This window comes from Sorex araneus, chromosome 4 (assembly GCF_027595985.1).
Source record: "Sorex araneus isolate mSorAra2 chromosome 4, mSorAra2.pri, whole genome shotgun sequence".
Lineage (NCBI taxonomy): Eukaryota > Metazoa > Chordata > Mammalia > Eulipotyphla > Soricidae > Sorex > Sorex araneus.
In genome coordinates, this window is record NC_073305.1 from 76,364,830 (window position 1) to 76,386,246 (window position 21,417).

The following is a 21,417-nucleotide window of genomic DNA, read 5'->3' on the forward strand; positions in this document are numbered from 1 at the left end:
CGTGGGAACAGGGGCAGCGCCTGGAGGGGGGTGGGGGGTGCAGAACCTTCCAGGGCCGTAAGGAAGTGGCCAGGCAAACAGGGCCCAGGCGGAAGGGCCAGGGCAGAGGGTAGACCCGCCTGCTGAGAAATGGGGACGTGCGGATTGCCGAGAGCCTGCGGGGGACCACGTGGGGGGCCTTGCTGCACATCAAGTTCTTTTGATCTTTTCTGGCTTTCAGTGATAGCCCAGTGGGTAGGGAGGGCGCTTGCCTTGTAGGTGCCTCACCTGCAAGGTTCCATCCCTGGCACGGCATGGGGTACCCCAAGGCCAGCCAGGAGGGATCCTTGAGCACAGAGCAAGAAGGAAGCCCTGAGCACTGCTGGGTGTGCACCCTTCTTCCCCCAAAAGAGTTCCCGTCGCTTAAAGACTGGGGTAGGGCAGCTTCCAGATCCACCACAGACCTGGGTGCCAACAGCAGCACCACCAGAGTGTGGCCCAGTGCCCGCCCCCAACCCAAGATATGACCCTCAGGGTGGGTGGAGCACCCAGGGAGCAGAGCTGAGGCCCCTTCAGGACCCTAACTGGGCTGGGAACCTGTGACAGGAGCTGAGGCGCATGCTGGGACAGAGGGCAAGATGGGAGGTTTCTGGGGGCATCCAGGCAGAGATTGCGCCCCTGGAGCACCCCGGGACGGGCCCCTCCACCCGGCCCCCTCCCCTTCCTCCCACTAAACGCTCTCAGTACCCAAGGCTCTTTTTCCCCCCCATTTTGAAATACTTTTAGTGGGGTCATGTAATGACCTCACCGTACAGCCACATGGCCAGTGCCCGCTCCCCCTCACTCCTCCCCATCTCCCCCTAGCTCTCTCCCTCACCTCTTCCCAAGGAAGCAGAGACATTCTCCTGCAGACCCCCCATCCTCTCCCCTCCCCCTTCTGTTTCTCCCTCCCCCCCCCCCCCCCCCCCCCGCTCTCTGCACACTTCCACCCCTCTCTCAGCTGAAGGTGGAAAGCTCTGGCCCTCTGGCTGCCTACCCCGCCCCCAGCGTGGCCACGGCCACTGCCACCACGGGACAAACTCCGCAGGACCCACGCCCCCACGGAGCCCCGGAGCGCCCCCCGTCCCGTGCCGTCCAGCCCCCCTCCAGCGCACGTTCCCCTGGCCTCTCAGTGCTGACTGGGGTTGTTTCCCCAACAGACACTGACATTTTGTTCAGCTCTCAGGGACCCTGGACTTTGAAGTGACCCTTGGCGGTTTGTGGCTGTGAGTGAGGTCACAGTTTTCCCACTGGGAGGGGAGGGGAGGGACCTGCCGAGGTACGGGTGGGGTGGGCAGGGAGGGAGGGCAGGAACGTGTCGTCTTTTATTTATTTATTCTCTTCCTTTCTTTCTCTTGGTTTGGAGGCCACACCTGCTCACGCTCGGGGGACTCTGCTTGCCCCTTGCCAGGGAGGGAGTCACCCAGGGTCCTGGTGCCCTGTGACGATCCGAGCCCCTGCCTGCAAAACACGTGCTCACCCAAGAAGCATCTTTTATTCTATTTTATTTTATTTGTTGGGGGAAGGAGCACGTCCAGCTGTGCTCAGGGATCACTCCTGGCAGTGCTCTAGGGGACATATGCAGTCTTGGATCAAAGTGGGGCCCACCACCCTATCTCTCCGTGTCCCCAGAAGCAACTTTTAAGCTCTCTGTTTCCCCAGTGTTGGGTCAGAGCCACACCCGGGTCACCTGGAGGTTCTCCTGATTGCTTAAGTGCTGGACGGAGCGCTCGGGGTTCTTGGGGAGTATAAAAGGGTTATTTCTATCACAACGGAAGTTGGGGTTTCCTCGGGGAGATAAGGTCCATATGAATCTGGGTGGCAAGAAACGATGACTAAGGAGAGAACTGCGGTTGCTCTCACAACACACACGGTAGGAATTCAGAGGAGGGAAGGGCAGTGTGGGCTGGAGAAGTCCAGGAAGGCTTCCTGGAAGAATCGACACTTGAGCTGGTCCATGAAAGATGACAAGGATGCGATGAGGAAGGCAAGTCTCCCAGCCTCAGCAGACACCCCGAGCCGTGCGCCTTCTCTCTCACTCCTCCCACAGTGCACCCGCTAAAGGCACAGGAGAGCCCCCACGCCCGGTAACATCCTGGGTGGCATGGCAACCCGGCCGAGTGCACTGGGCTTAAGGCACGGCATAGGGGTGTGTTTGTTTTGGAGAGCACCCCGCCCCCCTCCAGCATGGGGCCCCTCCTGCCTCGGCACTGCCAAGGTCCTGTACCTGCACAACCCCAGCAGAGTCTCTGTCAAAGGCTGTTTTCTGAATTTACCCCAGAGAAGGAACTTGCCTGAGAACACAGAACCTCTCCTGAGTCAAGCATGTGGGAGATGGAGAGAGAAGTGGGGAAGGGGGATGGGCTGCAGGAGAGGAGCTGGGGAAGAATCAATCTCTCTCTCTCTCTCTCTCTCTCTCTCTCTCTCTCTCTCTCTCTCTCTCTCTGAACCTGGCAAGCTACCGAGAGTATCCCGCCCACATGGCAGAGCCTGGCAAGCTCCCCGTGGCGTATTCGATATGCCAAAAACAGTAACAAGTCTCACAATGGAGACGTTACTGGTGCCCACTCGAGCAAATCAATGAGCAATGGGACGACAGTGCTACAGTGCTACTTTTTTTTTTTTTTTTTTTTTTTTTTGCTTTTTGGGTCACACCTGGCGATGCACAGGGGTTACTCCTGGCTCTGCACTCAGGAATTACCCCTGGCCATGCTCAGGGGACCATATGGGATGCTGGGATTTGAACCTGGGTCGGCCGCGTGCAAGGCAAACGCCCTACCCGCTGTGCTATCTCTCCAGCCCCTACAGTGCTACTTTTTAGGTCACACCCGGTGATGCTCTGGAGTCAACCCCTGGCGGGCTCGGGGGACCATATGATCCCAGGGATCGAACCCTGGCTTGCTGTATGCAAGGCGAGTTCCCAAACCCACTGTACTGTCGCTGGGGCCCCTGGGTGATGAGTTTGGGAGGGCGTGCAGGAGGGGCGGGGGGCTCAGGAGGCACTCAGGGGGGCAGGGCTGCAAATCGGGGATGGAGGTGCAAGGGAGGTTACAGCAAGGTCAACGAGGGTGCGGGCAATTGCTTAGCAGATGGGAGGCAACCCAGATGGCGGAGCTGGAGGTTCAACCAGCTGGGGCACAGCCACACAATGGACACAGCCACACAATGGGCACAGCCACACAGTGGGGTAACAAGGCAAGCCCAGAAACCAGTGAGTCAGCTCACGGTGACCTCCCAGAGCAGCTGATAAACTGCTGACCCACGGTGTGACGTGGGGGTGACAGTGTGACGGTGTGACGTGTGGCGTGCTGCCGTTTGCGAAGGGGAGGAGCAGAGGCTGGTGTTTGCTTGTACTCACACCAGGCAGAAATGCTTTGCTCAGGAACAGAGGAAACTAGTGAAAGTGGTCACGGGGGCAGAGGGCAGCCGGACAAGGAGGAGAATTTTCATGGGAGGCCTTGTTCGACGTGTAGTTGTTTGGCTTGGGGTTCAGTGTGTGTGTTTGAGGGCCACGGCTGGCCATGGCTGGGGCTTCTCGACTCAGTGCTCACTTCGGGCAGAGCTCAGGGAACCGGGTGGTGCGGGGGATGGAATTCAGGACTGCCGCGTGCAAGCCTGCCCACTGAGTATCTCTGTGTCCCCTGCACTTTCGGAGCTGGCTGTGCTCAGGACTCACTCCTTAGTCCCTACTCTCTCTCCCACCCTCTCTGGAGCTCTCAGTACATTTTTTCTTTTTATATTTTCTTTTTGTTTTTTCACTGGGGTGCCACACCTGGTGATGCTCAGGGGTTACCCCTGACTCTATGCTCAAGAATCCTCTGGGCAGTGCTCAGGGGACCATATGAGGTGCTGGGATCAAACCCAGGCCAGCCACAAGGCAAGGACCCAACCCACTGTACTATTTCTCTGACCTTCCTTTTTGTGCTTTTGAATGTTTTCGTTTGGGGGCCACACCTAGTGATGTTCAGGGGCTACTCCCAGCACAGTGCTCAGGGATCAGGTGATGCCCAGAATTGGATTTGTCACATGTGTGTGCTCCAGCCCTTTGCACTCTCTCCCTAGATGTATTTTTCCCATTTTAAATCATATCCATATATTTCCCCTTTGAAAATTGAATAAGACAAGAGGCTTAAGTCTAGAAATCTGGACACCCTTCTGACTGAACTGTCCTGCAGTAAACCTCTAATACGACCAACACCAAGAACAGAGGAGCGACCCAAACGTGCTGTCAGCCCTTGTAGAAACGTGCTGTTCCCCTGGCCACAGGCGTGGGGATCTGCAAGGAAGGTGCTGCCACAGAGAGGAAGGCCCTGCAGCCGTGACCAGGGCAAAACCTTGAGGGTCTGCTGTGCCCTCTGGCAAGTTGTCAGCATTGTTGCGAATTAGCAAGTGAAAGGCAATCCACATAGGAATCCACACAGGAATGCACAACTCCAACTTCCTGGAGTGTGTGAAGGAAAATGAAGGCAGAGACCAGAGAGGGAAGCCAGAGAGCCCGAGTCCGTCGCCGGGGAGGAAGCTGCCGTGCCTGTGGCAGACCCAGCCTCAGTCTCCTGCCCAGTAGGCGGGTTCCCCGCACCAGCAGAGCCAGGAATCGCTCCGAGCATGGCCCCTCTGGCCTCCTACCCCAACGAAAGGAAGCCAAAGAGAAAGGCCTCGGGTTCAGCTGCAGGACCGCCTGCTCCGTGCAGCGAGCACGGCTGGGGAGAACCAGAGGCCAGGGGCCCGAGCTGCTGGAATTCGCAGGAATCCAGGACACGAAGGTATGGAAAGGACCAGAGCAGTACTGCAGCAGGTATGGCGCTTGCCTTGCCCACGGGCGACCCCGCTGGCCTGGGTTGGAGCCCCGGCAGCCCATGTGGTCTCTCGAGCCCTGAGTGCAGAGCCAGGAGTAAGCCCTGAGCACCACCAGGTGTGGCCCAAAAACAGGAGGAAAAAAAGAGTCGCATCGTCGGCCCTAGTCCAGCTGTTGGGCTTTGGACCGGTAATCCCTGCGCAAAGGATCTGGGCGGAAACTGCACGTTCGAGCAGGGTCCCACAGGGGATTCTGTGTGACGGTGAGAGCCCGGAGCCCAGGAGCAGCCTGGGGGACGGTCTTGACGGCAGCAATTGCTTTAAGGTGCCCCTCTCGCAGTGGAGAGGAGGTGAGGGCTTGGGGAAGCCAAGAGATGGGTCAGGTCATTGGTTAATTCCTGTAAATGAACGTAAACAGGAGACAGAAGGGAGGCAGGGCTTGTGTGCTGGAGGTAGGCCATCCTGCAGATGGATCCAAGTGGCTGATGTAATGGGACACAGGAAGGGAGGAAGGAAGGAAGGAAGGAAGGAAGGAAGGAAGGAAGGAAGGAAGGAAGGAAGGAAGGAAGGAAGGAAGGAAGGAAGGAAGGAAGGAAGGAAGGAAGGAAGGAGAGGGGAGGGGAGGGGAGGGGAGGGGAAGGGAGGGGAGGGGAGGGGAGGGAGAGTAAACACCTTGCATTTAGAGGAAGTCACAGAAATATTGGCACTAATTTCTGTCTATGGCGTGCTTCATTTTTGTTCATTGGGCCACACGTGGTGCCCAGGGCTTCCTCTGGCTCTGTGCTCAGGGACCATTCTTGGTGGTGCTCAGGGGACCGTGGTGGGGATCAGACCAGAGCTGGCTGCGAGCGGGGCAGGTGCCCTAGCCCCGTTGGCTCTGCCCGCCCCCGTTTAGGACATAAGGGGTGGTTGCCCAGGGGCTCCCCGCAGGGTCTCAGCACCTCTCTCTCCCCTCCTCCATTTCCAGTTCTGACTGGGGATGGAGAAATGGGGGATATCGGGGTGACCCCTGGGCCCCAGGAGGACGGGATTCTGGCAGGCAGGATGCTGGGATCAACCACATCACCCCAATCCCACTCACCTGGGGAGGTCGGGCTTGAGGGAACCCCTAGTTTCACCCTGGCAGCCAGTGCAGCTCTTGAGGTGAGGCAGGGTCAGCGCCTCGCCTGGTGCTCTGTCCACTCAGCACCTCCTCCAGTGGCTGCCCAGCCCCCATGGTCTAATCACAGCACCTCACACCTGTCCCCCCCAAAGAGAAACAATTAAATAACAGGCTGCCTGCAGCAGCTGGAGCAGTGCCTGTCATTAACCCCTGCTCTGCAATTACTTCGCAACCTCCCAGCGACTGCACCAGCCAGTTCCGGAATGCGGGTGGAATGGGGCCCGGAAATGGCCGTTTCCCGGGAGACCCAGCCTTAAATGTCATCAGGCTTAGGGCTTTTCCTCCTGGGAGCCGGGAGGGCCTGAGGCACAGGGCCAGAGGGGCGTCAGCTGCATTTCAGGCCCCCAACGCCTTGGATCCCCAAAGATGAGGGCCGAAGGGGGGCTTCTCGGCCCTCCTGGCAGGGGCGCCACGAGCCCTGGCCCGCGTGGATGCTGCCCGGGCGGGGAGCCCGGAGAAAGGCCTGCCCGTGTCTGCGTGTGGGGACCCCAGTTCCAGCCCTGGGTGCCAAGAGGGGGCTCTGTGGCTGCCATCCTGGGGTCACGGGACTGGGTGCCCACCCTGCAGCGAATCAGGGGTGCACCCTCGACCCCGGACCACTCCCAGAGCCCCATTTGCTCACCAGTCAAATGCATTTAAGGGGGCACAGGGTGGAGTACAGAGGGCAGGGCACGTGGCTGACCAACCCTAATCCCCCATGCACCGTAGGGTCTCCACGCACCTCCAGGAGTCAGCCCTGAGCACAGAGCCAGGAGTCAGCCCTGAGCACTGCCAGGAGAGTGTAAGTCAGGACACCCTGCTGAGGGCCTGGCTCCTGGTGGCACTTGCTGCCTGTGTGCCCAGTCCCCGCCCTGTCCCCTCTTCCTTGCCCTGACTTGGGGGCGGAGATGCCAGCCAGAGAAGAGCAGAGGCAGCCCCGGGGCCGCGGGAAGCTCCGGAGATCAGGGCCAAGGCGACAAGAGGCTCAGAAGGAAAATTCCAGTGGAGCCCGGAGACAGGGTGGGGCGCCCACAAAGTCACCTTGAAGGCCGGACAAAAACATCTCAGACTCATCCGCCCGGGAAGTAATGCACGCGTGTGTGCTGGGGTGGAGAGGAGAAAGGGGAGAAAATTCAGCCCAAACTCGGGAAGGCCCAGCAACTGGAGGCGTCAGAGTGTGAAGCGTTTTCATGAGTGACTCGGGACGGGAGGGGGCGGGCCTCGGAGGTGATGTCAGGAATGCCCGCGTCTGATTTCTCCTTCTCCCTGGGTGGTTTTACTTATTTATTCATTTACTTGTTTATTTATGTTTACTTTTTATTAATATCCTCTGTAGAAAATTCTCGTTGTTGTTTTGTTTTTTGTTGTTTGGACCACATGTGCTCAGGGGTTACTCCAGGCTCTGCACTCAGGAATCACTCCTGGTGGTGCCTGGGGGACCATATGGGATGCCGGGGGTTGGACCCGGGACTTCCACATGCAAGGCAAGTGCCTTCCCCATTGTACGATCTTTCCTCCCTCTCTGATTCTGTCTTTTTTTTTTTTTTGTCTTAGTGTTTCTGTGTCTCTGTGTCTCTGTCTGTCTCTGTCTCTCTATCTCTCTGTCTCTCTATCTCACTGTTGTGGGGGTCAGTCCTGGCCCTGCGGACAGCTCTGTGGTGCCGGATCAGAGCCTGGGTGGGAGCCCTAACACAGCTGGTAAGGCACTTGCCTTGCATGCGGCCGACCTGGGTTCGATTCCCCCAACCCCAAGTCCTCCAGGAATGATCCCTGAGTATAGAGCCAGGACACGATCAGGTGTAGCCCCCGAAGGAACAAACAAACAAGCCTCACGCCAGCGAGCTCTCATACTGGTCCACCCCCCGTCTCCCCTCAGCAAGACCACCCAGGGCGGGAGAGCGAAGGCCGGACAGACTCAGCCGACTGTCCACAGCGAGTCTGACCCTCAAGAGGGCACCACGTGCCTGTAGGGGCACAGCCACTCCTCGGGCTCCAGTATTCCGGGCTCTGTGCCAGGGCTGAGTTTTGAGCTGGGTGACAGGCGCTGGGCTTCCTGCATCAAGGCCTGTGTGCTCAGCCCGTTACATTTCTCTGGTCCAAGGCCCTGAGCTTGATCCCTCCCTGGTGGCACTGCATGCCCTCCTATTTTTTCAAAAAAATAAATAAAAAGAAAATGCTTCCAAAGCAACCTTCCAAAGCAGGTCTTTAGGAAATATGGATGTGACGTCACAGCAGTGACGTCATAGCCGGGGCTGGAGGCACCCCCCCCCCAAGCCCTACAGTGGTGGAAAGCAAGGGGCGCTTTCCCAGCCGCCCAGACAGATCTTACAGATGCAGCGAGCGATCAAAGCCGGACTCTGCACTCGGGCTCTCTCAGCACAGCACGCGCCCCTCTGGGAGGCGGGGACGGAGATGGACAGGAAGACATGAGGTGGGGCCGGAGTGACAGCACGGCAGAGAGGGGTTTGCCTTGCACGCGGCTGAGCCAGGTTCCATCCCCGGCATCCCATAGGGTGCCCTGAGCACTTCCAGGAGTCATTCCTGAGCATCGCCGGGCGTGACTCCCCTAAATAAACAAACAAACAAAAACAAAATGACAAAAAAGAAGACACTAAGTATGTTCAGTGGGTGCCCCGGCCGGGCTGGTGGGCCATGGGGCTGCGACTGAGACAAGTGTGGGCGTCAGTACCCCGAGAGGAGGCCCTGGTGTGCCAGGAGGGGGCTGTGCGCTGAAGCGAGGTTTATGAATAACTCATCCTTTTTGATTTTTTTTAGGGGGGCCACAACCAGTGCTACTCAGGCCTTACTCCCAGCTCTGTGCTCAGGGATCATTCTTGGTGGCTTTAGGGGACCGTCAGGGATGCTGGGGATCGAACCTGGGTTGGCTGCATGCAAGGAATAACCCACTATCATTCCTTGCTATTCCTGAATAACTCATCCTTCGTGCTGGAGGCCCGAGGGAAACGGGGTGGGAGGGCAAGGCTCTGAGGGGGTGGGGGCTCGGGGTGGGGTGTTGCTGGATCTTCCTGCATGCCAAGCAAGCCCTGAGTCTTACTCCCAAATTCCTCCTGAGGGCCGGGGGGCATAAACAGAGGCCTTCCTTCCAGGAACTCAGATGATGAATAAAATCAGGTCCTCGGGCCCGAGCGATAGTGCGGCCAGGAGGGCGTTTGGCCTGCACGTGGCTGACCTGGGTTCCTTCCCTGACACCAAGCGCTGACTCCCCCGCCCCGCCCCCAACAAGCACTGCTGGGATAATTTCTGAGCGCAGAGCCAGGAGTCAGCCCTAAGCATTGCTGGGTGTGGCCCAAAAGCCAAACAAACAACAACAACAATAATAATAGTAATGAGGTGCCGCCTGAAGGGTGTCAGAGAAAGGGGGGCTCCCCGGAGTCAGGCTGAGCCAGAGAGAGGCCCCTGGCCTGAGAATTGATGGCGGTCGACTGACCATCCCTGAAGTAGGCGTCGCTCTGAGCTCACGAGTTCCTCGCGGGCCATCTGGTAAACTCTCTCTTTGTGCTCGCAGATCAGCCACTGAGTCGCTCCCGAGAGAAGCCACAGGGCTGGGGGACTCGGAGCCAAGCTGGCTAGGAACCCAGGGGTTGCAGGCATGTGGCGGGGCGCCCTAGGGGTGACGGTCTCTCACTTGGCCGTGGCGCCAGGGACTCCCTCAGCGCTGGGGCTGCGACCAGGATCGGACTCTTGGCCTCATCTCGCAAGGCCCGAGCTTCTGCCCCCGGCCGTCTCTGGGACCCCGTTAGCCGTTCTGCAGCTCGAGGGGGAAGTAAGGCAGCACGGGCCAGACGGGCAAGGTTGTCCTAAGGGGCCGTCCCCAGTCTTGGCCCTTCTAGAGAGGCTCACGTTTAGATGTCCAGCCTGATAGCCTGATAGCCTCAGTCCTGTGGCCACGTAAGGTTCCTGCCAAAGGTCTCATGACTGATCCCTCCTTCCAATGTCCACAGGGATGGGGAGAAGTTCAAAGGGCACTTGCCTTGCCCATGTGAAGACTTGGGCTCAGTTCTGGCTCAGGTGGTCCCTCTTGACCCTCCAGTAGGGGTTTGCGTGGTCCCTGGCAGGGCTGGGCCAGGCGCTGAACTGGAAGGACTGTACCTCCGTCCCAGCGTCACCTCTTGGGTCTGGCCCAAGCGCCACTGGGGAGGACCCAGAAAAATAAAACACAGGAGCCAGCGACAGAGTTCAAAGAACCCCGTGCCTGTGGGCTCAATGCCTCCACGGGCCCCTGGCACTGCCAAGAGCAACCCCTGAGCACTGGCAGGTGTAACCAAAAACGTTACAAAAAGGGAAAACAAACATCTACCAAGCAAAGGATCCTCTGGCTCAGTGTCCACGGGAGGAAACCGAGGCACACAGAGGCCACAGGCTGTGTCTGGGCACCCCCACACCTCCCACCAGCCTCCTGGCCCCTCTGGACAGCTCGCTCAGGTGCCGGGCTGGGAGCCAGGACACGCGCCCCAGAACCAGAGATGCGGTCTCTCCAGCCTGCGCGTGCTCCCCCCTACCCGGCATGTGCTCCTTCCTTCCTGCTTCCTCCAGAATGTGCCCCTCCCCCCTCTATAAGTGCTCCCTCCCCCTCTCTCCCTCCCTCGCCTGGGCCAGCCGGGTGCCGGGAGATCAAGGCTCCTTCTGCCAGGCCAACTCTGACTGCAACTCCTCCCCTCCCCCCTCCACGGCAGGCTCCCCAGCAATTAGAGGTCATTACCGCCCAGGTGTGAGATCTGCGCTCAGCTCACAGCCCAACTCCCGGGCTGTCTGTGGGCCCCAAAGTTCACCAGGCACCAACAGTCAGAGCCCAGCGGGTGCCAGGAAGGAAAAGCACGCTGGACACAGCCCCAACCAGCCCACACTGTCCCTCTCCCCCTCGAACGCTGCGAGAAACCCAGGCCGCTTGCAGACAGAGTTCCTGCCTGCCCCCAACCCGATGCTGTGGGGAGACAGAGCCCGAGAGGGGCGGCCCCCTAGAGTCTGAATATGGGGACCAGACACAGCCCATTGAGCTGAACAGCCATGATTCCAGCACACTCTGTAGGGACCTCTATTCGGGTCAGCCGCTTTACAGATGGGCAGACAGATGACAGAGGCCAAGTACTTCCCCAGGGTCCCACAGCAGGAAAACGGTCCAGCCAGGATTCAGGCTCCAGGGCCTTTTCCTCGGCTCGCAGGCCCAGTCTCGGTGGCACGGCCGCCCACCACACATCCACTTACCCAGTGTCCCCACACCCACTCACCTGCCGACCTGCTGCTCAGTCACCTGTCTGCCCACCTGGCCACGCCGCCTTCACCTCTCACTCCCACTTGAGGTGGTCCGGGGGGTTGTGAACTTAAATGAAAAATTGAAGGCGCAGGAGCAGGGCCTGAGTAAGGAATCAGCTTAGAGGGCATAGTGTGAGGAGGGCGGGGGGACAAGGTGTGAGCAGAGTCCGCATCAGGAGGGGGTTAGCCTACACATTCTCTCCAGACCCAGCACTCACATCCCCTGTTCCATCACTCTCCCATTCCTGTCTGTCCACCCACCCACCCAGCCAGCCAGCCACCTACACACATTCACCCACCCACCATCCATTCACTCTCCTATCAACCCAGTTAGCTACCATCCATCCACACATCCATCCACCCATCTTCCTACACATCCATCCATTCATCCATCCATCCGTACACTGACCACTCATCCATCCATCCACCCATCTTCCTACACATCCATCCATTCATCCATCCATCCGTACACTGACCACTCATCCATCCATCCATCCATCCATCCATCCATCCATCCATCCATCCATCCATCCACCCATCCATCCATCCATCCACCGACCCATCCATCAACTCTGATGGAGAACTGACTGTGTGTATTTCTTCCCAGAAAGTAATTTCCCATTACTTTTGGGGGGAACAGTCGGGTTTCCAGGGGCATCTGAAGAATGAGGACAATTTCCTCCTCTTGCCACTCCCCTGCTGTGTGCAGTTTGTGGGACATGGAAATTGCCGAGTGGGTCAGTGTGGAGGGAAAGGACCCTTGTAGGCCTTGAAACTTCAACTGCCCCCCCCCCCCCCGCTCTGTTCCTGCATCCTGAGGAGCCACAGGAGGAATTGTGCTGTCAGTGGGGTATCACAATGCTCTGCCTGCTATGAATCCCCTGCTCTGGACACCCCCAGTCCCCTTCCCTAGTCCCCTGGAGACACTGAGTCCCCAGCCACCTCAAGTCGGACCTGACTCGTAAGAAAGAACCTTATCCAGGATGTTCCAGGTGGGCTGAGCGGGGCGGGCCCAGGGTACAAGGAATCCGGGCTGGGACTTGGTACAAAGGGCTGGATTATTTGTCCTTAAGAGTCCAAGGGTACATCCCTCCCACACACAACACTGGACATGACCCCAAACCTAAATGAGAGGGTGCAGGAAGGTGCAGAGAGATAGCCTTATAGGCACCAACCCTGGTTCAATCCCCCGCGAGCACCACTAGGGGTCGCTCCTGAGCAGAGTCGGGAACAAGCCCTGAGCACTGTCGGGTGTGGCCCCCCAAAGGTACCAGAGGCCTGTTTCACAGGAAAGAGAGTGGAGGTCCCCACCAGGCCCATCCCGGTGGCAGGAGCTGGGGCTTTCTTAGGAAAGACTTTGGTGCCTGTGCCACTCCCCAAGGCGGTTCCTGTTCTCTGACACGGAGCCCCTTGCCTCCAGGCCCCCATCCAGCCCTGCTGACTGCACCCCCGGGGGCTCCGGGACTGTGTTTTTGTCGGCAAATGTGTGTCATGAAGTCAGCACGGCATGAGTGGATTTGGACTAAATGATTTCTTTGTGTGGGTGTTTTTGGTTGTTGCTTGTTTGGGGGCCACACCCGGCTATGCTTTAGGCTCTGCACTCAGGAATCACTTGTGTCAGGCTTGAGGGACCCTGTGGGATGCCGGGGATCAAACCCGGGTCGGCTGTGTGCAAGGCTAATGCCGACCCCGCTGTATGATGGCTCCAGCCCCATGAGTTTATTGGTGAAGCCGTCCACTTTTCTGTGTTTGCTGTGGGAGCCACACCAGGCAGTGCTCAGAGGCCCTCGTGGTGCCAAGGACGAGTCCAGAGCCTTGCACAAGCTGGGCTACCCCGTGAGTCATCCCCGCTTCCCCTGGGGGGCCAGACAGAGAGTACAGCGGATGAGGTGGCTGCTTTGTCTGCAGCCAACTAACCCTGATTCAATCCCCATTGCCAACTATCCCCCGAGGACCGCCAGGGGTCGCTCCTGGGTGCAGAGCCAGGAACCGCCCCTGAGCACTGCCAGGTGTGGCCCAAAACCCAAAAAGGAAAAAAAAAAGTATCTGTCTTGATAGTACAGTGGGTAAGGCATGTGGCCAACCGGCGTTGGATCCCTGGCACTAGAGGGTTTTCTGGGCACTGCCAGGAGTGATCCCTGAGCACCACCGGATGTGCAAAAGTAAAACAACGCCCTCCCCGCCGAAATCCTCTGTACCACTCTGTGTGTGTGTGTGTGTGTGTGTGAGAGAGAGAGAGAGGGAGAGAGAGAGAGAGAGAGAGAGAGAGAGAGAGAGAGAGAGAGAGAGAGAGAGAGAGAGAGAGAGAGAGAGAGAGAGAGGGAGGAAGGGAGGGAGAGGGCCCATTATTGAGTGCTTAAGCTAAGTATTGAACCATCAGCCTTAGTAACAAATCTGAGGATCACCAGGAGTAGACCCCAGGCCCCCTCACGTACTGGGAAGAGCCCTTACCTCCTACCTCAAAGGAAGTCTCCCAAACTCCTGCATATTTTGCAGGAATACCGCAGGTTATATCTTCATGGTAACAATTTCATTGTTTTGTTTTTGTTTGGGGGCCACACCCAACAGTGTTCAGGGCTGACTCCTGGCTCTGCACTCAGGGATCACTCCTGGTGGTGCTCAGGGGACCATATGGGATGCCGAGGATCGAAGCCAGGTCAGCCATGTGCGAGGCAACTGCTGTCCTACCGCTCTGGCCTCCCGTGGCAACCCTTTGAGATAGTCTCCTGAGGGTCCCACTTCATAGGTAGGACCTGAGAGCCAGGGCCGGTGGCAGGGCTCAGAGGGCCAGCCACGGGCTTTGCATAGGGGAGCTACAGGATCCATCCCCAACATCACTTGGTCACACACCCCTGAGCGCGGCACCTAGGGGTAGCCCTAAGCACCATGGGAGGTGACCCAGAAAAACAAATGACCAAATCCTGAGACCCAGGAGCAGAGTCAAGGCACGGCGGTAGGGCATGTGCCTTGCACTCGGCCACTCGAATTTGACCTCTGGCGTCCTTATGGTGATGACTAAATATTGCCGTAGAGGCGACAGACCGGGAATTTTCATTGTTATTTTGTTTTGGGGCCACCCGCAGAAGTCTAGGGCTTCTCTCAGCTCCATGCTGGGGGCAGAGAAGAAGGTGGTCCTGGTGGCACTTGGGGGACCATGTGGTACCAGGGATGAAACCCAGGATGGAGCTGAAATTTGAACTTGAGGCCCCACAGTCTACAGCCATGTGCCAGGGCTCCTCCCGCGGCCCCGACTGCAGGCAAAGGCAGCCCTGTGGTCTTTTTATTTTATTTTATTTTATTGGTTTTGGGGCGATGCTCAGGGGTTACTCCTGGTTCTGCACTCAGGAATCATTCCTGGGGGTGCTCGGGGGCCGTGTAGGATCCCAGGAATTGAACCCGCGTCAGCCATATGCAAGGCAAACGCCATACTATTTCTCTAGCCCCCAAACCACTTTCTTTTGGTTGTTGTTTTGGGGCCACACCTGGTTGTGCTCAGGATTTCCTCCTGGCTCTGTGCTCAGGAATCAGTTCTGGCGGGGCTTGGGACGGTCATATGCAGTGCCAGGGAATCGAACCCGGGTTGACCACGTGAAAGGCAAGCGCCCCTGACCCCTAACCCTGCCGTCTTAAAGGCTCAGCTGAACGGGATCGACCCCAGGACAGCTGCAGGATGAGGCTAATAACTCCTGGTGGCCTTGCGCTCTTCCAGTTCCCACAGCTCATGAGCCCCCGTGGCAAGGCAGTGAAGCAGATGTGCTGATTAGCCCCATTTTGCAGATGAGGCAACTGAGGCAAGTAAAGCTCTCAGAAGTCCAGGGACTTGCCTGAAGTCGCCCAACCAGTAAGGGCAGAGTCAGGCCCGTGCTCGGTCAGTCCAGCGCCAGAGCCCCCAGCACATTCCACGGTGCTGGTGCTGAGGTGGCTCCGACGCCCCACCCAGCGCGGTTCGCATTCCAGCCTGGCACCAGGCCTGCCACCCAGGGGCGAGGTGACAAGAGAGGCCTGTCAGGCACAGGCCAGGCTAGCGGCTGTGCAGCTGGGAGTGTTGCCGAGGCCAATGTTGGGCGGGGGCTAGGGCCCTTGCTGCACGCAGCGGATCCGGGCCTGACCCTCGGCGCCACACGGGGTCCCCCATACATCCCCCCGCCGGGAGTGATCCCTGGTACAGAGCCAGGTGTGGCCTTCACACGTGAAAATACAAGAATCCAAGGACCTCGCCATGCCCTCCGCCCTGCGCAAAGCCGGAGGCTCTGCCTGGCCCGCAAGGGCCACACAGTCCCCGGGCCCCGTTTGAGTCCCAGGACCAGGCACCGGCCACGCGCAGACGGGCCGGGTTCCAGAGCTGCTCGGGCTGCAGACTGTGACTGCAAGCTTCCTGCAGCAAAACCAGCCCCGAGCGGGCGGACTGTTCTCTGTGCCAGCAAGAAGGGGCGGCCCAGGAGGGTCCAGAGCGGGGGGCGGGGCTTCTAGCGAGAGCCCCCGGGACCAGGCTCCCCGGCGCGAGGCCCTGGGCTCCAGACAGCACGCGGAGGGCCGGGGGCCTCCCCAGGACGCCTGCTGTCCATCTGTTGCCCTCCCAGCATCATGCCGCTGCCCTGGGGCTGGGGGCAGGGGTGGAGGCTGCGGGGAGGGCGGGAGAGACCGGGGTGTTTTCCCCAGACTCCACACCAGCGCCTCCCAGCGGGCACTGCCGCGCTGTGCGCTGAAGGTCCTGTGGGGGCCGCCGGGACTCTGGGCTCCGCGTCCTCCGTGCACTGCCCACGAGACACACTCCCCAAGGTCAGACAGACAGACAGACACCCCCTACACCACACAGATACCACAAACACCACAAACACCACACGCACCACACACATCACAGCCACACCACACACACACCACGCATCCCTGCAGACCATGCCCCCTGCACCACACGACACATATAAAACCACATTTACCACACGCCATGCACACAGCATGTACACAGTCATACATCACACACATCACATACATACCACACACCTTACAGTCCTACATGCACACTCAACTCCCATCACAGACACCACACATCATACACCACACACGCTACCTAAAACATCCCCCACCACACTCACTACCAGACCCCCTGTGTACACATACTGCACATATCCACACATACCACGTGCACACATATACATCCCACACTCCACACCACATACATACCATAGGCACACACATGATGCATCACACCACATACACCAAACACACACCACACCCCAACTATACATCACACACACATGCATGACCCACACCCAACATACATTGCACACATACCATACACACACCACACATATCACATGCATTCATATATCACACACACCATGCATGCATTACACACGTGTGCACACACCACACACATGCGCACACCATGCATGCACAGACCACACCACATACACACACACACACACACACACACACACACACACACACGGATGCACCATACTCAGAGTGCGCTGGGCAGGACAGACCAGGAGGAGGGAAGGGTTAAATGAAACCAGATGTTAACCTGGAAAATATGCGCCCCACCCTCCTGGGCTGCTGGCTGGCCCAGGAGGGGAGTAGAGTGAGGGGAGGGGGGCGGGTGCTCAGTTAGTCACTGAGCCTGGCGGGGGCCCCAGGCAGGGGCAGGGAGCTCTGGGCAGGCTTCCGCCTCTTCCTCCCTTTTGCCCAATACTTCCTCTTCCTCTTCCTCTCTCCTCCTCCTCTTCCTCCCTGGCACTTGCCTGCAGCCCGAGCACCTGGCCCTTCATGGGGGGAGGTCCTGGGAGCACTGTGGGGCACCACTGAGTCCTTGCGTGGCAGGTGGGCCGGGTGGGGCCGAGGGGCCTCCGCTCCCACACTGACCGCTGTGGGGCTAACCGCAAAGGCGCTGCTGCGACTCCTGCCTTGGTTTTGGAGCCCCACCCGATGTGCTCAGGACTTACTCCCGGCTCTGAGCTCAGGGAGCCCTGTGGAGCTGGGGACACAGCCAGTGCCTTAGCCCCGTCCTTTCTGCAGCCCCTCTGTTCGCTTCTGGGTGGCACCCGGCTCCTGGCTCAGTGAGTGGGGCTTGTCCTGGCAGTGTTCTGGGGACCGCGTGGGGCTGGGAGTGGAGCCCAGGGCCTCACGCGTAGAAGCGGACCCCCTGGCACTGAGGCACCGCCCTGCTTCCCGCTTCCCCCCCCCCCCGTGGGAACTGGCATGAGCTCAGTCCCTGCGCCCGTTTCCACGTGGCCGAGCGCTCCGGGTGCCTGCAGCCTGGCACGGGGCGCACTCCAGCCACCCAGCCAGCGCAGCCCTCGCCCTGCCTGGTGGGTCTCGACCTCGAAGGTCACCCCTCGCAGCAGCCTCCCAGCCCAGGTGCCCATGCTGAAGGTGGACAGGGGAGCGGGGTGGGCAGGGTGGCCTTGGAGTCGCACACTCATACCCCGCAGACCGAGGCTGCTGTGTCCTCGTCAGGAGAACCCACGCCGCAAGTTCTGGGAATCGGAGCGACCAGGTGCCCGCCTCAGGAGGGAGAAAAGGAAATTGGCCGGGCTGGAGGGCCAGGGGCCCGGGGGTCAGGGCGGGGCCCGGGGAGGTGCCTCAGTGCTGGAGCCTTGCTCATGGAGGCTCTGGGTTCAGTCGCAGCGCTAGCAAGAAAGAAGGGAAATGCTCGAGCTGGGGCAGTCATGCAGCCCGAGGGCGCTCGCCCCGCACACTGCTGACCTGGTTTATTTTTGTTTGTTCTGGCTGTTTTTGTTTTGTTTGGGGCCCCACCCAGCAGCGCTCAGGGTTTACTCCTGGCTCTGCGCTCAGGAATTACTCTGGGCGGGGTTCTGGGGACCATGCAGGGTGCCGGGAATTGAACCCGGATGGCTGCTTGCAAGACAAACGCCCTCCCCGCTTCACTGTCCATCCGGCCACTGCTGGCCTATTTTCTAACCCCGACACCCCGTATAGTCTGCCACGAGCACAGAGTCGGGAATAAGCCCTGGGTGCTCCCTGGGGGTGGCCCAAAGCCAGAAATTAATTTTAAAGATTAAAAAAAAATAAAACACTTATCAGAGGCTTTTGGGCCTCGGTTCCCTGTGCCAGCAGGAGACACGGGCATCGCCGAGGGGTATTTCAGATGGTGACAGCAGAGAGAGCAGCAGAGCTCGTGTCCCCCGCAAACACCCCGCCCCAAGACCACGGAGCTCAGCTGTGCGTTTGTGTTTGTATTTGTGGGTCTTTGTTTCTCACTTTGGGGTGTGTGTGTGTGTGTGTGTGTGTGTGTGTGTGTGTGTGTGTGTGTGCGTGTGTGTGTTGTGGTGCTGGGGATGGAGCCCTGGGCTTCCTGTGCTCAAGGCACACGCCCCCCTAATGAGCCAACCCTGTGATTAACCCTTTTGGACTTGTTTTCCTTCCGCTTTCAGTGGGGCGGCTAAGGCCAGTGAGGCTCAGGAGAGATAACGCCTTAAAGAGCGGGTGCTGTGCCCTTACAGGCGCTGAGACGTGCCACCTGATGGTCACCCTCTTGTTTGTTTCTGGGGCTCGCCCATCCGCTTTATTTGTTTTGGTTGGGGACCACACCCAGCGGTGCTCAGGGGTCCTCACTCAGGGGTCACTCCCCTCTCCGGCCCGCACCCTCTGCTTGACCCTTCAGGCTCGTCTGCCTGAGCGCACACTCACCCCTCTCCGCCTGGAAGGAGCAGGGCTCGGGAGGAGGGTGAGGCATGCGGAGCCCTTCCAGGGAGCACTGGGATACAGGTGTGCTGGCCTCAGCCTGAGGTTGGCCTGCAAGTGCCAGGAGGAAGGAGACGGAGCCCAGGGCTTCGCGTGCAGACCATGCTCTCCGGCCTCTCCGGCCTCTGGATGGTCAACCAGCCCCATGTCAATTTTATGATTTTTCTGTTTTTGCTTTTGGGGCAGCCATGCCCAGCGATGCTCAGGGGTTACTTCTGCCTCTGCACTCAGGAATCACTCCTGGTGGTGCTTGGGGGACCATATGGAGTGCCGGGGATAGAACCCGGGTGGGCTGTGTGCGAGGCGGATGCTCTCCCTTCCGGACTATCGCTCCAGTCCTGCTGATGTCTTGTTTTCTCTAAGAGCCACACGCAGAGGTACTTAGGGGACCGTGTGGTGCTAGGACCAAGCGCAGCATCTGTCATGCCAGGAGTATACTTGGACACTTACATTATCTCCCTGGGCACTGAGCCAGGGGTAGCCCCAAAGCACCTAGAGTGGGCCCCAAAGACAAAGACAGAAAAGAACAAAGAAAGGTAAAGCAAGAAATAAACTGAAAACCCAAATATTAATTCTGTAGTGTGTGTGTGAGTGTGTGTGTGTGTGTGTGTGTGCATTCGTGTGTGTGCATGTGTGTGAGTGTGTTTTGCCAGGGATCAAATCCAGGGCCTCTCACACAAAAAGCAAGTGATCTTGAAGTGCTCTCATGTCACAACTCCCAAATATAAATCCTAGAACTAAGGGGCTGGAGAGATTGCCCAGTGGGTAGGGCACTTGCCTTCCATGCAACTGATCAGGTTCCGTCCCTGGCACCTCCTATAGTCCCTGAGCCCACCACGAGTGACCCCGAGCACAGAGCCAGGAATAATTGCTGAGCTCCACTGAATGTGGCCCTCCCAGACCAAAAATAAATTAATAAATTCTAGAATGAAAAAGTACAATATTTGAAAATTTTGGGTGTTTTTGGACACTCCTGGCAGGACTCAGGTGGTACTCCTGGCTCTGTGCTAGGAGTCCCTCTGGCAGTCCCTCAGGGGACCATCTGCAGTGCTGGGAGTTTGAACCGGGGTCAGCTGCATGCAGGGTGAGTACCTTGCCCTCTGCAATCTCTCTCTCTCTCCAGCCCAATACCCGAAAGTGCCAACTCTCCAAGCCGAACAGAGCGGAGGTAAAAGGGGAAGGAGCCAGGGTTGAGAGCAGAATCTACATGACTACTCTCCAGATGAAAGTGCTGTGCTGGGGCCGGAGTGATAGCACAGCAGGGAGGGCATTTGCCTTGCACGGGGCTGACCCGGGTTCGATTCCCAGCATCCCATATGGTCCCCTGAACACCGCTGGGGTGATTCCTGAGTGCAGAGCCAGGAGTAACCCCTGTGCATCACCGGGTGTGACCCAAAAAGAAAAAAAGAAAAAAGAAAGAAAGAAAAAGAAAGTGCTGTGCTTTGCTCTACTGGGGGGAACCCCACACAGAGGTGGTTGCGGGGGACCAGAACTGCTGGGAATCAAACCTGGGTCTCCTGCAAGCCAAGCGTGTGCTCCAGCCTGAGGCACCATCTCCCCTGCGGGCAGGACACCCCGGGGAAAACCCAGAGGGCTGCTCCACAATTTGGGGTTTCTTCTTCCCAGGACCTGGAGTGCGACTGGTGGAACCCAGAGCTGTAGCCTGGGTGGTGAGGAGCAGGCCAGAGCCAGCCTCCCGTCCCCTTGCCCCGGCTGGGTGGGCAGTCCCACTGCTGGGCACAGAGTGGGGTGGGGAGTGGGGTGGGGTTCAAAGGGCACCCACATATGTGGCACATCAGGAGGGTGTGGTGTCCACACAGGGACAGTATGGGGGGACGCTCAGGGGGAGGTGGTAAAGCTGGCTGTGCCCCAGATGGACCCCCGGTGGGCCTTGCTGGCCAAGGGGCGTTGCTGGCCAATGTTCTAGAACAGAACGGGCTGGTTGCACGGGGAGCCCCTTCCTGGGCTCCAGCTCAGTGTGACGTGCACTTCCCGCAGTGCCGGGGTCTGGAGGGAGAAGAGGAAGGGACATGGGAGGTGGCTGTGTCCGAGGCCAGCGGACGGGAAGGTGAAAGAGCCCCCAGGGCAAGGGGCCCCGAGGCCTCCCTGAGCTCAGCCTTTCCTGCCTCTCCCTCGCAGCGGGCACGGCAGAGCCTGGGGCCCAGCTCTGCCCTCTTTCCCTTCCCCAGGACCCTCAGAAGCCCTCCACGTCCTGCCCCGGACAGAAGACACCGCCAGGAGGCGGGAAGGAGGAGGGGCTTCGGGCCCGGCGGCTGGAGCGCCTGGGCTCCCACTACTTGCCGGTGGTGGTGGGGCCCCGGGGCGCGAGGGCCGAGTTCACGGTCTACAGCCCGCAGTACTCCAACTCCCTGAGCCCCTTCTACACGCTGCAGAAGCCCACCTGCGGCTACCTGTACAGCCGCGCCGTCGACCACAGCCGCAAGCGCCTGGACGTGCCGCCCGCCAACCTGGCCATGTGGCAGTCCTAG

General features: G+C 59.0%; 1 protein-coding gene across 1 annotated transcript; it reads left to right on the forward strand.

Annotated features, from left to right (window-relative positions):
• The first annotated feature begins 11,943 nt into the window (after positions 1-11,943).
• On the forward strand, positions 11,944-21,417 carry GUCA1ANB (GUCA1A neighbor). Its single transcript, XM_055136685.1, has 2 exons — positions 11,944-11,961; positions 21,118-21,417. Exons 1-2 carry the CDS (start codon positions 11,944-11,946, stop codon positions 21,415-21,417), a joined length of 318 nt encoding a protein of 105 aa, XP_054992660.1.